The 17084-nt window shown below is 37.4% G+C and overlaps 1 protein-coding gene across 1 annotated transcript in view; it reads left to right on the forward strand.

Moving 5' to 3' along the window:
* LOC131849919 (transcriptional regulator Erg-like) overlaps positions 1-11046 on the forward strand; it is a 34074-nt gene extending 23028 nt beyond the window's left edge. The window contains exons 3-9 of the mRNA XM_059200050.1: positions 1653-1778; positions 4861-4917; positions 7021-7133; positions 7503-7586; positions 8446-8567; positions 9105-9213; positions 10804-11046. Coding sequence (XP_059056033.1) covers positions 1653-1778; positions 4861-4917; positions 7021-7133; positions 7503-7586; positions 8446-8567; positions 9105-9213; positions 10804-11024 — 832 coding nt within the window. The 3' untranslated portion in view covers positions 11025-11046. The remainder of the gene's footprint in view (positions 1-1652; positions 1779-4860; positions 4918-7020; positions 7134-7502; positions 7587-8445; positions 8568-9104; positions 9214-10803) is intronic.
* The last annotated feature ends 6038 nt before the right edge of the window (positions 11047-17084 follow it).

Here is a 17084-nt window from a genome sequence, read left to right on the forward strand (position 1 = left end):
CGATCCGGCCCTGATTAACACTCACCTAAATCCGGGATAAAACCCTCGATGCCTACAATATTCACAATTACATTTCTCTTATTTGTTTGACTAATATAATAAAGCGTCATACTCGTGAACGAGTGCTCCTTGTAGGGACTGGTCTGCTCTTATCACTACGACTGATTTAATCTTATTGTGTTTTTATATTTGAGCTTAAATAAATTAGTGCTGGTTGGTAGTTTGTATTCACACGTTTCGACTTGTAAAATGTGAACTTACAATGATTATTTAAAAGAGCAACACACAAGTTTCTTGCTCGTTCTTCTTGTGATGAGACAGCTCCGAATGAGCGGTAGATTAAAAAATTGTTATGACTATTCAAAAGTGCTTAAATTAAGTTTATTTGAATGAATGACTTTCTATTCTATTCTAAAGCTGAAGAGTTTGTTTGTTTATTTGAAAGCGCTAATCTCAGGAACTACTAGTTCGATTTTAAAAATTATTTTCGTGTTGGCTAGTCCATTTGTCGAGGAAGGCTTTAAGCTATATAACATTACGCTACGACCAACAGGAGCGGAGCATCAATGAAAAATGTTGCAAAAACGGTGATAATTATTCACATTTGAGGGCTTCCGTTGCGTGCGCTGTGCGAACCAAGCCGCGAGCACAGCTAGTCTATTTGACAATAACAAACGCTCCAACCTTCAGCTCTCGCTGTCAGTTCAATACAACCATCAATTTACTTGTCAATGTCACAGAGATTTAGGCTCTAGCCACCGCCCTCAAAACTAGGCTTGGGCACACATTCGGGGCTCGTTTTGGAAAGTAAAAAAAAGCTCATTAGGTACTTATACCTAATGAGCTTTTTTTCAAAATTGAAAATCATTTATTCAAATAAACTTACATTGAAGCACTTTTGAATAGTCATTACATTTTTTTTAATCTACCGCTCATTCGGAAAGCTGTCTCATCACAAGAAGAACAAGAAAGAAACTTGTGTGTTGCTCTTTTAAATAATTTATTCTTACTTATATCTTACTTATAATTTAAGTTTAAGTGTGTGAATACAAATCACCGATTAGCACTAATTCAATGAAATAATAAAATAGAAAAAACATTCAATAGTATATGCCTTGTAAATATCTTCTGATAACATTACTGATTTGTGAAAAAAGTGTAGTGTCAGTCCTTCGGGGCCCCCTGAGAGAGGGGGCCCTGGGCACGGGCCCCGTGTGCCCTTATGGTAAAGACGGTATTGGCTCTAGCCTCTGCCGTTCTGTTTCAGTTATGTTATCTGTGGTGTTCAGTACTCTGAATGCCTTAGATAAAGAAATATTGACATATACATTTTTTGTTAATGGTGCTACACGACAGTTAACAATAATAATAATAATAATAATAATCTCAAGACAATTCACACAGCGCCATCTAGACCCAAGTTAAACTAGCTAAAACTTGTGTTATGGGTACTAGACAACTAATACAAATATATAAATATATTTTTTCTTAAATACATAGAGAAGACCGCCACAAACAATCATACTCATGAATACAAATATTTGTGCCGTGCGAGGAATCGAACCCGCGATCATTCAAAGTAAGGTATGTTAAACCGCTAGACCAAAGGCCATCAAAGTTAACATAAGATTCTGTTTCTCTGATTGACGCAGTGAGAGCGCGGCGAGCGTCCCGCCGAGCAACCAACGCCGCCCGCCGTCCGCCGCGCACTACGACCACCAAGAGTACACCCTCCACAGGCACCACCCCCTACAGCACACCCTCATACCCACCACACAGTAAGCAACACAACGGTAATGCAAACGATAGGGGCGAGGGAATTGTTAGCAACACAAGTGTAACCTAAACAATAGTAGTAGTGGATTGTTAGCAACCCAACTGTAAGTTAAACACCCAACTAGGGGATTGATAGCAACACAAGTGTAAGTTAAACACCCGACGGGGGGATTGTTAGCAACACAAGTGTAAGTTAAACACCCGACGAGGGGTTGTTAGCAACACAAGTGGTAGAAAACATACGTCGAGGGGATTGTTAGTAACACAAGTGTAAGTTAAACACCCGACGAGGGGATTGTTAGCAACAAAGTGGTAGAAAACATACGTCAAGGGGATTGTTAGCAACACGAGTGTAATTTATACACACGACGGGGGGATTGTTAGCAACACAAGTGTAAGTTAAACACCCGACGAGGGGATTGTTAGCAACACAAGTGGTAGAAAACATACGTCGAGGGGATTGTTAGTAACACAAGTGTAAGTTAAACACCCGACGAGGGGATTGTTAGCAACAAAGTGGTAGAAAACATACGTCAAGGGGATTGTTAGCAACACGAGTGTAATTTATACACACGACGGGGGGATTGTTAGCAACACAAGTGTAAGTTATACACCCGGCGAAGGGATTGTTAGCAACACAAGTGTAAGTTATACACACGACGAGGGGATTGTTAGCAACACGAGTGTAATTTATACACACGACGGGGGGATTGTTAGCAACACACGTGTAAGTTATACACACGACGAGGGGATTGTTAGCAACACAAGTGTTAGTAAAACATACGACGGGGGGATTGTTAGCAACTCAAGTGTAATTTATACATACGACGAGGGGATTGTTTGCAACACTAGTGTAAGTTATACACAAGACGAGGGGATTGTTAGCAACACAAGTGTAAGTTATACACACGACGGGGGGATTGTTAGCAACACACGTGTAAGTTATACACACGACGAGGGGATTGTTAGCAACACAAGTGTAATTTATACACACGACGGGGGGATTGTTAGCAACACACGTGTAAGTTATACACACGACGAGGGGATTGTTAGCAACACAAGTGTTAGTAAAACATACGACGGGGGGATTGTTAGCAACACAAGTGTAAGTTAAACACTTGACGAGGGGATTGTTAGCAACACAAGTGTAAGTTATACACACGACAAGGGGATTGTTAGCAACACGAGTGTAATTTATACACATGACGAGGGGATTGTTAGCAACACAAGTGTAAGTTATACACACGACGAGGGGATTGTTAGCAAAACAAGTGTAAGTTATACACACGACGGGGGAATTGTTAGCAACACAAGTGTAATTTATACATACGACGTGGGGATTGTTAGCAACACAAGTGTAAGTTATACACACGACGAGGGGATTGTTAGCAACACAAGTGTTAGTAAAACATACGACGGGGGGATTGTTAGCAACACAAGTGTAAGTTATACACACGACGAGGGGATTGTTAGCAACACAAGTGTAAGTTAAACACACGACGGGGGGATTGTTAGCAACACACGTGTAAGTTATACACACGACGGGGGGATTGTTAGCAACACACGTGTAAGTTATACACACGACGAGGGGATTGTTAGCAACACAAGTGTAAGTTATACACACGATGAGGGGATTGTTAGCAACACAAGTGTAACCTAAACAATAGTAGTAGTGGATTGTTAGCAACCCAACTGTAAGTTAAACACCCAACTAGGGATTGATAGCAACACAAGTGTAAGTTAAACACCCGACGGGGGGATTGTTAGCAACACAAGTGTAAGTTAAACACCCGACGAGGGGATTGTTAGCAACACAAGTGGTAGAAAACATACGTCGAGGGGATTGTTAGTAACACAAGTGTAAGTTAAACACCCGACGAGGGGATTGTTAGCAACAAAGTGGTAGAAAACATACGTCAAGGGGATTGTTAGCAACACGAGTGTAAGTTATACACACGACGAGGGGATTGTTAGCAACACAAGTGTAATTTATACACACGACGAGGGGATTGTTAGCAACACAAGTGTTAGTAAAACATACGACGGGGGGATTGTTAGCAACACAAGTGTAATTTATACATACGACGTGGGGATTCTTAGCAACACAAGTGTAAGTTATACACACGACGAGGGGATTGTTAGCAACACAAGTGTAATTTATACACACGACGAGGGGATTGTTAGCAACACAAGTGTTAGTAAAACATACGACGAGGGGATTGTTAGCAACACAAGTGTAATTTATACACACGACGAGGGGATTGTTAGCAACACAAGTGTTAGTAAAACATACGACGAGGGGATTGTTAGCAACACAAGTGTAATTTATACACACGACGAGGGGAGTGTTAGCAACACAAGTGTTAGTAAAACATACGACGAGGGGATTGTTAGCAACACAAGTGTAAGTTATACACACGACAAGGGGATTGTTAGCAACACGAGTGTAATTTATGCACATGACGAGGGGATTGTTAGCAACACAAGTGTAAGTTATACACACGACGAGGGGATTGTTAGCAAAACAAGTGTAAGTTATACACACGACGGGGGAATTGTTAGCAACACAAGTGTAATTTATACATACGACGTGGGGATTGTTAGCAACACAAGTGTAAGTTATACACACGACGAGGGGATTGTTAGCAACACAAGTGTTAGTAAAACATACGACGGGGGGATTGTTAGCAACACAAGTGTAAGTTATACACACGACGAGGGGATTGTTAGCAACACAAGTGTAAGTTAATCTTAAATACCTTTATTTGCCATAAAATTATTCGTGTTAAGACCCGGTTAATAATTTAAATAATGTCTATTAAACACGAAAGTTTAAAATTAACTACTGTGAGTCCGTTTACTACCACATCTTACGGTCCTGTCATCACAACAGTGACTAGTGGCCTCACTGCCACTAGTGATATAATATTAATTTTGATGTGTTCGTTTGGTTTGTTACCGCTGTTACTATCACCGGCGAGTTGAGAACTTACGACCATTCAGTGTAACCCAAGTTAATAAATTACAAGGCTACGACGCATCAAAACAAAGTGCGTGATGTATACATGTCTGTTATTATTCTAGATGTAAGGGAGAAGATGAACCTCGGGCCGACTACAGAGAACACTACCACCTGCACAGGTGAGCCGGCGCGGTACTGACACACACACATATGTATGGAACCATACAGTTTTCAAACATAGTTTTGACCTTTTGAACGACAACCATTTTTATATAATTAGAATTGAAAACAAGCTGATGTTATTTTTCCGGACTACTCTAATACTGTTGTCCGCAGCTGGCCTTTACAGCTTCACCGGACGATAGGGATTATTTAGTGCTGTACTAATGACTGAACTATACTAGATCTTAGACCCTACAGGCAAATGAAAGCCAAGGATACACTAGAACAGTGTATATTCCGTAGCTTACTACGGAATATACACAGTTCTAGTGAGGACAGCTGGGGCCAACAGTATTAGAGTAATCCGGAAAAAAAGTAATGGAAAAAGAGAGAGAGGGTAATATTACAAGTAATATTACTCAATACGCTCACAAAATTTCATGAGAATCGGTCAAGCCGTTTCGGAGGAGTATGGGAACGAAAACTGTGACACGAGAATTTTGTATATAAGATATATATAAAAAGATGTGGGATTATCGCGAGTGAGACTTGAAGAAAAGTCTTATAATATTTTTTTCGAACTACTCTAATGCTGTTGTCCGCAGCTGGCCTTTACAGCTTCACCGGACGATAGGGGGCGAGTGCAGATGTCACTCCAAACCAAAGGAAGGACTTATGGAGCGGCTGAAGGACAACTCCCGCCTGACGGATACGACGACAGTCAGAGGGCACCGCTAGGGGATCGTACCTGAGGCCGTCGTAATTCCGACGAATAGAGATAGAGAGAGAATGGACGTGTCACAAACTTTATCTAAAAAATTATGAAATCTAAGATCTATGATCCTCCATTAGCATGTGCGCTGTACCATGGTGCTGGTGACAGCTACCTTCATTCATACAATCTCCATTCTGGATTTACCTGAACAATTGTTTCCCAAATTTTATATATCGTCGCTTAAATAGAAAAATGTAATTTTTCAAAATTATAATCTAAAATTGCCTCCTTTTATATAAGTCAATTAAATTAACCACGCCGCCATCTTAATCATTATCTAATTCATTCATAATTTAAGAGCTGTGCTCTTGTCGGTGGAGCTCCCGCCACCTTCCACGATCTTCTATCAGTCCCTTTAGCTGTTGATACGACACGACTCCAACTTTTTCTTTAACTTGCTTGATGTAGCTGTGTCTCGGTCTTCCCTCCTCTCTTTCCATCTATTTTTCCTTCTATAATGTTGTTAATTAGTTCGTCGTGTCGTATCAAGTGCCCCAACATTTTTCCCCGCCTATTTATGATCATTATCTAAATACTTTTAAAATGATATACAATATTGATATACAATAATGTACAGAGTGCCAAGCCATAAAAAAGAAGAAAAAAAAGAACATTCCAACTGAAATTATGTAAATTAAATTAAAGTTAATACAGTTAGTAATTATTTAGTACACACCAATGTGGTACAGCTGAAATCACAGAATTTGTAAATTGCGGCAACTTTTAAGAGTGAAACGAAACTGTCACACGCACCGTGCTACAGCGCAGGTGTAGGGTGATGTAGAGGTCTCCAAGCTTTGATGACACATTTTAATTTAGAATAGAATAGAATAGAATAGAATAGAATTTTTATTAACTCGTTTTGACAGTAATAACATAAGAAATACAAGAATAATTTACACATTAAAAAACGAAGTCAATGTGGAGCACAACTCAACATAATGCTGGAAATAGTTTCCAGCGCTGAATTTAATATTATAACACAAATTTATGAAGATACGTTCAAGGGAGGACCGCGAGGTCAACCTGACATCCTACAATTCTAGCAATAGGGTTACTACCCCCTTCCCCTTACCTCAATCGCTTTTTTCATGACTATAATGTAATGGTGCACCCGATTGCGCTGACGGTATACGCTGGCGGGGCACCAGTGGAGGATGATAAGAACACGAGGTCAGGTCAGTTAGCACATCCTGACAAATACACCAGGAATTTATAACGATGGTTTCCAGATGGAACCGCGTGGAGGTCAACCTGACATGGTACATTGCTAGTGATGGCGTTATTAGTCCACATTACTAACAATTCCCTTCCCTCTATCTCTATATGATACAACAATGTACAGGTGTGGCGCGGCGTACAGCAAGTGTCCCGAGGAGGGCCAGGTTCCCCGGGAGACCAGGGAGGAAACGGTTTCCAGCAGCGCGGAACACCACCAACACTGGGACGAGAAAATAGGTTCCAATCTAACATTATATTAAAACCGCCATCTTGTTACAAGTGCTCAAAATCAGAGGTTCAATTCTGATTATAGTATATAAATGTAATATTATGTTATCTGTGGTATATATATATTCCCTTATTACATCAGCTACCTGTCAATAAAAGTCCCGTCAAAATCGGTTCAGCCATTTCAGTGACTAGCCGGAACAAACAGACAGACAGATAAAAATTTTACAAAATATTATTTTGGTGTATGTACCGTATTTATAATCATATGCATGTAGTAAAAAACGGTTACTTCAATATTACAAACAGACACTCCAATTTTATTTATATGTATAGATGTCTTGGATGAGTAGTATATAAGAGTGTATTCTGTCGCAGTGAGCAGTTCACTGTGCAGCGCTCCGGCTGCAGCTAGGAGTGATGCTGCATCACCACATCAACATGTTACCACCACGCATGCAGGTATACCTCACCACCAGACAATCCATGGTGGCAAGAGATATAACGCCAACTACACAATTGAGCACGATTGAAAGAAACAGAAATATAATCTTTAGAATAGAATAGAAAAGAAAATTATTTATTCAAATAAACTTAATTTAAGCACTTTTGAATAGTCATAACAATTTGTTTTATCTACCGCTCATTCGGAACTGTCTCATCACAAGAAACTTGCGTGTTGCTCTTTAAATAATCATTGTAAGTTCACATTTACAAGTCGAAACGTGTGAATACAAACTACCAACCAGCACTAATTTATTTGGGTCCAATAATAGGATAAAAACTGTCGTAAAGATTTAAATCTTTATTCAAATAAACTCATTACAAGCACTTTTGTCATATTTTGATTCTACCACTCATTCGGAACGCAGACTCATCACAAGAAGAACGAGCGAGAAACTTGTGTGTTGCTCTTTTGAATAGATGTTTTTTTTATATAAATAATTACAGTATAACAAGAAAGAGGCGTGCGATAATCAATATAGAAACCGCTACGCACTCATTATTAGTGCAATCAGATAATATTGTCAGTGCTATGGATTTTAAGTTTTTCTATAAAAACATTATTATAATTAACGAACTCTTCAATTTTTTATGTTTTTTTACAAAGGAAGTGTTTTATTACATTTAAATCTTTCTTCAGACAGATTTATAACAGACTCTGGTATTTTGTTGTAAAACTTTACGCAATTACTAACTTTAGTTAAACGACATTTAGGTAAAATGGTCTACATTTACATGCACATTCTTTTCTGTGTTAAAGGCAGTAAATAACTCGTCCTGGCCGTTTGGCGTGGCATACATGATGTGTATATTGCAGGGGGCGGACGGCGCGGGGCGCTGCAACTGTGGCAGTTCCTCGTGTCGCTGCTGGCGGAGGGCGCGCGCTGCGTCGCCTGGACCGGACGAGGTTTGGAGTTCAAACTTCATGAACCCGAGGAGGTACGATTAGGGAATTCACTGAATTTCAGTTACCAATGTCAGATGAAACAGATTAGACTAATTATATGTATAATAGGCAGCTAGAAGTGGCTGTCGTTACGATTCGTTTCGTTTCGTATGGTTTCTTTTCGATTCGTTTCGTTCCGTTTCGCAGAAGAGAAATATAATTAGGTATTAACTTAATGAATAAACGAATTTTATACACATGTACTTAAGTAGCTTAATTACATAGTTTCAAATTGAAAATCAAATTTAAAAATCATTTATTCATGTAGGACATTTCAGCTGCTTATGAACGTTAAAGTTTTTAAATATTATAATTTTTTCCCTACCGTCTAATTCACTATACAGATTCAATTGACAAGAACTGGTAAGAAACTCAATTGAATTTCTTATCAATTCTTGGATGGATCTAAAAAGCAATTGGAGGCGATATGTGGCGCCGTTTTTCCGACACGACACGGTACACTAGTATACATATATATAATTTTTACTCTTTCTTTTGTGGTGACAAGATCTTGTTAATATTGACGGTAGGTGGCGCGACGGTGGGGCGCGCAGAAGAATCGGCCGGCCATGAACTACGACAAGTTGTCGAGGTCACTGCGGTACTACTATGAAAAGGGCATCATGCAAAAAGTGGCCGGTGAGTAATAATAATAATAATAATAAACTCTTTATTGTGCACATAGAAGAAATACAATAAGAAAAAAAAAACAATAAATAGAAAATTATGAACAAAAGGCGGTCTTATCGCTATAAGCAATTTCTTACAGACAACCTGCAAGATAGGACTAACATACACAGAAGAGGTAGATGGCACACACAAGACACTATAATTATCAAACTAATTAATAGACATACATATATATAAGATTTTTGAGTACTCCTTTTATTATAGTTATACTATTGTGGGGTCCTGGCCTGCAGCCCAAAAAGCTCTTAGTAGATCCGCCCCTGGTAGTTATTTCCCATGGTATAGTAACTATCGCTGGCTGGCTCATCCGTCATACTCGTGAACGAGTGCTGCTTGTAGGGACTGGTCTGCTCTTATCACTACGACTGATTTAATCTTATTGCATGATTATATTTGACCCAAAAAATTAGTGTTTGTTGGTAGTTTGTATTCACACGTTTCGACTTGTAAATGTAAACTTACAATGATTATTTAAAAGAGCAACACACGAGTTTCTTGCTCGTTCTTCTTGTGATGAGACAGCTTTCCGAACCAGTGGTAGATAAAAAACAAATTGTTATGACTATTCAAAAGTGCTTAAATTAAGTTTATTTGAATAAATGATTTTCTATTCTATTCTATTCTATTCTATCGCACCGCTCGCGGCGAGCGGAAGATTCATTACATTATGGACTGAACTACCTGCCGAGGTTTTTCCTACAGACTACAGCATTTTTCAAGAAGGGTATATTAAGGTTTCTTACGAGTTTCAGGCGTCTATAATGTACGCTAACCGTTTACCATCTGACGGGCCGTAAGCTTGTTTGCCACCTATGTGGTATAAAAAAAAAGTTATTCAACGTCAAACGTGTAACTTTAAGGTGTAAAAGTGGATGCTTGAACATTTTTTTCAAATATTCAGTGGCGTTGCGCGGGCAGTTCTACTTAAAATAATTGAATAATATTTTAAAGTGTTTATAACGATACCTAACTACAAGCTATTTTTGCTATTAGAAATCGACATCTTAAAAGAATTTTTTTTGACCCACCCTAATGGCCATTAAATTATAAAATAAACCTTCCTCTTGAATCACTCTCTTTTAATAGATAAAAAAAACCGCTTCAACATCCGTTGCGGTTTTTTTAATAGATCCGTTTTAAAGATTTAAGCATACATAGGGACGGACAGACAGCGACAGAGACTTTGTTTTGTACTATATAATGATGATTGTCTGATAGTGTAAAAATATTAATAATTATTTTTATTCTGTAGAAGATTTTATATCTAACTGTAATTTATGAGAATTTAATATATTTATCTAATATCTATTAATCTAATTACATTAAATAAAAGAGGAATGTACCTATATTATAGAAGTTTAAATAATTTTATGCTTTTAAATATAATTTACACACTTTGATTGAATGGTAAATATTGCTGAACACTTTATCAATTATTATATAAGGTCTGCTCTGTGTCAATTACCAGTATTTTGTAAATAAACATTAATTTCATTTAATTTAATTTCAAGTCAAAGCCATAATTCTTGTCGCCCACAGGAGAACGCTACGTGTACAAGTTCGTGTGTGACCCTGAAGCATTATTCAGCATGGCGGCCGGCACTAGCGCGTCGGGACCTCCAGGCCCCCGGACGAGGTCGCCCCCCGCGCAGTACGACGTGCTCTCCCTGTACGGGGGCGTGTGCCCCCAATACCTGCCTCACCACGACCCGAGGCGGTACTACCATCATGTCGACCATTTGGGGCATTATGATACGTGAATGTATAGACAATAAGGTTGTAAATAGCATAAAGATGCCGTTTAAGCATTACGTAAGCACTAGGGGGTGGGGGGTACTTTGCTTATTTTGGATGACATGGGGGGGGTGGGGGAGTCTGGATGATGATTACGTCATCGGTAGTTATTTACTTTTTTACACGAATGGCGACCCTCACATAGTGTTTGCTAAAAAACAATACATTAATTGAAAAATGTTTACGTAAGCATGAGGGGGTAAGAGCTTTGCTTACTTTTGCTGACAAGGGGGATGGGGGGTGAATAATTGTAATAAATCTGCTTATGTAATACTTGAACGGCCCCTAAGTGGTGATAATTTATGACTTTAAGTTTCCTAGATGTAAGTCTCAATTGATGGGAAACTCCTTCATAGTTGAAAGTACTCGCATACGATCATCCATCAATTGTCACATGTTAAGGGGAGGAGGTTAATAAAGTGTGACGAAGTGTGACATTGTGTGACAAAGAGTGGAGAGGCCTACATTTCATAGTCACGTTTTAAAATAAAATATATCGAAGTATTAAATTATAAAATTTGAGTTTCTTTTGAAATCTTTGATATGGCTGGACCGATTTTGACGGGACTTTAATTGGCAGGTAGCTATTGTAATAAGGAGTAACTTAGGCTATTTTTAATTTAGAAAAAATCTTTTATTTTAGATAAATAAAGTTGAATTCCACGCGGACGAAGTGGCGGGTACAGCTAGTATTATAATAGTATTAGGTTCTTACATACGAAATTGGCGTTTTGTCGTACTGGTCACTTTGATCTCAAATATCTCCTCTTTGGTTAGCAATTACAATTTCAAATTTATACAACTTTTTACTCATACATTTGTTTAAAAATATCTATGTATATGTATCAGTTGTCTAGTACCCATAACACAAGCTTTAGCTAGCTTAACTTGGGTCTAAATGGCGCTGTGTGAATTTACATTCGTTACAAATTACAGTGAACGATCGAACCTGCGACCGTCACAAACTAACACTACTAAACCACTAAACTACTGAGGTCGTTAAATTTTATAGATTAAATATCAAACCATCAATTCACGTTTACACAAAACGCAATACCATTGTATATAATTTCGTACCAAAATAAACATAAAACCAATAATAATAATGGGGCATGACAGAGCTGTTTAAGTTAATCGTTTGTGGCCGACACAAGGGAAAAGATTCATCAAAGAAATTGCTGTCGATTCTATAAACTATTACTATTATACTATTGTTATAGTTCACATCAATATTGTAGTAAAAAAACCGATATTTTTTTATGAATGATAATGTAATGGTGCACCCGCCTGCGCTAACGGTTTACGCTGGGCACCAGTGGAGGATGATAAGAACATGAGGTCAGGTCAGTTAGCACATCCTGACAAATTCACCAGGAATTTATCACGATGGTTTCCAGATGGAACCGCGTGGAGATCAACCTGACATGGTACATTGCTAGTAATAGGGTTGTAAAGGATGGAACTAAAACACCGACTTATGTTCGCAAACTGAGAGCACGCACTTATTTTGTATGTGACACCGAGCGTCACCGCGATCGTCTGAGTCCGAATGACACAAGAATTGAAGGATATTCTTAGGAGCGATGGTTTTTATCTCCTCAGGATAGAGTGTATACTTTCCAAAGGAGATATTTCGTTTATACATAAGTGGCTACAACTACACACAGGATATGTAGTGGCGTTTCCTCTTCTGCTGGCAAAATCTGCAGATTGATGTTAAAGACCTACATGAATAAAGATATTTTGAACTTTGAATTTTTTTGAAAAGTTGTCAGGTATCCATAACACAAACTTTACTCAGCTCGGGACTAGATGGCGCTGTGTGAATTGTCCATTACTATTTAATTGTTATTATTTGTTAAAATCTTACCTTTAATTCAAACCTACGACAGTCTTGACCGTCCCAACCACTAACCTACAGTTTTATTAGATTTTTTGTTAGACAATGCATACACTGAAATAATAATCATTCCAAAAAATCTTTGGTCTACAAATTTGCACTTGTTACTTTTTAAACATTATTTTTAATATACTTTATTTATATTATTAACCGGGTCTTAACAAGAATAATTTTATGGTAAATAAAGGTATTTACCTCTCTCGACGTTTCGACTAGGTTGCACTAGCCGTGGTCACGAGCTGACTGGTGTAACAGCGATGTCAATGTAGATAGGTGACAGCAGTTTTTTCTATAACATATTAAATAATAGAAATCAACCTATTTGGTTGATAATTAAACTGTAATATAATAATAATATTTTTTATTTATTACGTTTTACGGCTCTGGATTCTAGTTATGTCAAATTAAATCATATAGGTATATTACAGAGCTTTATGATATGTCAAATGTATCGTCAGTTCGGAATGATTTCGAAATGAGAAGTGACAAGAAACTGCTCGTATTCTTTTCAAATATTATTTACAATAATACAGATTAATTGTTAAGTTCAAATTTAGGAGAATAGAGTGAGTATAAAACCAGTGTAAATATTTTAATTGATCGTTTGAACTGATACTAGTCATCCGCATCCCTGAAAGTTAGGGCCTCGAGGTGAACCCCTTTGCCCTGGTATCAACTCCGGGGATAACCATCAAAACCTTACCACTGAGCAGGCACTCGCGAGGTTTCTTATAGCGCATAACAGATGGCACTCTTCCTCTTCTTTTGGATGTACCAAAGACGATGTGCCCTTGCAAAATATTACATACGTAGAAGCCTGAACAATTTTATTAGGTCAATATTCGTATTTTTGTTGTAAAGTTGAAATTATTAATTGTTTACGCCCGAAACGTACTAATAGCAACAATATGCAATACTAATAATTATTGCTATTAAAATGTTTCAGGCGCTTCATCGTTTGCTATATGATTTGTGTTATTTTTTATTCTAATTTAAATACACGTCAGCGTGGATTTATGTCATTATTATTTTAAAACAATAATTTAATAATTCTCACACAGGAACTTTGTGACAACTGCAACCTCTTGTCACACAATGTCACTCTTCGTCGAGTCTCCTTAACCTGTGCCGTATTTCATGGAGAGCCCCTAATTAGTATATTTACCTAAAGTATTAGTATAATAAAGTATTATTAAGTCAATATTGTGCAATATTATTGATAAATTATAGTAATAAATGATATTAACATATGTTATTTCTTTAATTTCACTACCACTGAAATTATGACTGAGGTTGACAAACTTCTTACAAAATTCTCATACTCTTAGTCCGTAACTCAGGAATAAGTAAAAGTAACTAATTTCCTCCAGCTTCAAAATCTCTAAGATGCTTAAAAAAGTTGTATTATGTAATCTAGTGCAAGTGGTTGGAGGGGGATTGTTAGTAATATGGACTGTTGAGCCCGTTCCTAGCAATGTACCATATCGAGTTGACCTCCACGCGGTTGCCCCTGGAAACCATCGTGATAAATTCCTGGTGAATATATCATAATGTGCTAACTGACCTGACCTCATCTTCTCATCTCATCATACTCCACTGGTGCGCCGCCAGCGTAAACCGTAAGCGCACGCACAATTCCATTATCATCCATAAAAGTCTAGTGCAAGTTGTGAGGAACCCTCGCAAACATGGGATGAAGTAATTGACAGAAAAAGCCTCTAGCTCCCGGACTTTTAGTAGTTACATCTCATTATATTTCTAAGACCGACTGGGATAGAATAAGGTGACGGATAAAAATAGAGAAAATATTGCGGACAAAAATAAGGAAAACTGACCCCATCACTATGCGAGATATCACTGTGTTATAGACCGTTTTATCTCATTCATTAGTTTTAATTTATATTATTGTATGGGCAACAGTTGTATTGTGTGAAAAGTTTTTGTTTGAGACATATAACCGAGCAAATAGATCCAATTTCTTGTTCTCTGAATGAGTTCACGAAGATCGCATTATTTATTACAAGTTACAATTAATTTTAAAAATAATGTTTGCTGCACTATTGTGTTAGGCTTAGACCTGTAAAAATAGATGTAAGTATGGAAAAATAAATAAATAAATAAGGATTTTTATTATTATTTCATTTAATGTTAGACATAGACACCTATATAAATATACATTGTAAATAAACTGGCTTTAAAAAAAAAAGTAATTCAATTGAGTTTCTTGCCAGTTCTTCTCAATTGGATCTATATACGGAACTGGACGGTAGGGAAAAAATAAAATTATAATGTAAAATTTGACGTTCATAAGCGGCTAAAATGTCCTACATGAATAGATGATTTTTGAATTTTGAATTTTTTTAATATATGGCTAAGGAAAGAGAGAGAGAGAGAGAGAGAGAGATCATATCCAACGTTGTTAATTCGTGATGAATTCCCCACGATCTGCTAACTGACCTGACCTCATATTCTTATCATCCTCCACTGACGCTGCCAGCGTATACGGTCAGCTCAGACGAGTGCACCACTACATCATCATCCATTAATCGTCATAACGAGGATTGTTTGTAATGTAGTCAAAAAACCCCATTGCTAGCAATGTACTATGTTAGGTTGACCTCCACGTGGTTGCCCCTGGAAACCAATATGATAACTTCATGGTGAATTTGTCACGATGTGCTAACCCCCCCTCACCTCATGCTCATCTTATCACCCTCCACTGGGCCCCGCCAGCGTATACCGTCAGCTCAGACGAGTGTACCATTACATTATCATCCATTAATAGTAAAAATAAGTTAGAAAAATCTTTTATTCCAAAAAACTTAATTTAAGCTCTTTTGAATAGTCGTAGTTACAATTCTTTTAATCTACCGCTCATTCAGAAAGCTGTCTCATCACAAGAAGAACGAGCAAGAATCTTGCGTGTTGCTCTTTTAAATAAAACAATTTTTAAACACTATCATTTAATTCTGTACAATATACAAAAAATTGTATAAAATGTAACAATAATAAAATAACAATAAACGTTTAAACAAAAATTTACATAAAATATAATCTATTCTAAGCTATAACAATACAAAAAATGAGTAACTTTTTGTCTATACCTAAGATTCATTTTCATTATAACTACACTAGCTTTTGCCCGCGGTTTCGCTCGCGTTAAGAAGTATTATTATTAGGTATAGTTTTTGCGGCTTTATAGTACATTCATATAAACTTTCATCCCCTATTTTATCCCTTTGGGGGTAGAATTAATCAAAATCCTTTCTTAGCGGATGCCTACGTCATAACATCTACCTGCATGCCAAATTTCAGGCCGATCCGTCCAGTGGTTTGGGCTGGCGCGTTGATTACTTGTAACTACATATACACTTAAAAACAATATTTTCGATCACATTGTGGAATCACCTTCCAGCGATGGTATTTCCGAACCGATACGATATTGATACCTTCAGGAAAAGAGCTTATTCCTTTTTAAAAGGCCGACAACGCACTTGTAATTCCCCTGGTGTGGTGAGTCGCAAGTTCGTTTGTCCCCTGTGTTATAAAAAAATCATACCTGCCGATCTACTCTGGAAACCAATTACTATCAATTATATACCAGAAATGTTGAACTGTGTCATGGTCTCTCCCTTTTATTTTTCCTTCAAGATAATAAACCCAGAACGATCCAAAATAGATCCATTTAAGTTAACCAGAGTTTGTTAGTATGGATGTTTGTTTTTTTCAAGCACAACTACTGTACAGATTTTGATCAAACTTTACAATAATATAGCTTATACATTAGAATAATCCTTACTAATATTATAAATGTGACAGTAACTGTCTGTCTGTCTTTCACGCCAAAACTGCTAAACTGATATAAATGAAACTCGATACAGATAGTTTAGACCCTGAGAAAGGACATAGGCTACTGTCTAAAGCGAAAAAATGAGGATTGTAAGGGGTTGAAAAGGGATATAAAAGGGTTGTAAAGGGTTGAAAGGAGGCATAAAAGGTGGTAATCATCATATTTAGCATATTAGCTAATAAATATATGACATTTGCAAATGTTTATAACTGATATATACACAATGCTCAACAAAATCAAGTATAGTATTGTAGTAATGGAAAGAGACAGACAGAG

This window comes from Achroia grisella, unplaced genomic scaffold (assembly GCF_030625045.1).
Source record: "Achroia grisella isolate CSIRO2021 unplaced genomic scaffold, CSIRO_AGI_Agris_v1 utg6672, whole genome shotgun sequence".
NCBI classification, from domain to species: domain Eukaryota; kingdom Metazoa; phylum Arthropoda; class Insecta; order Lepidoptera; family Pyralidae; genus Achroia; species Achroia grisella.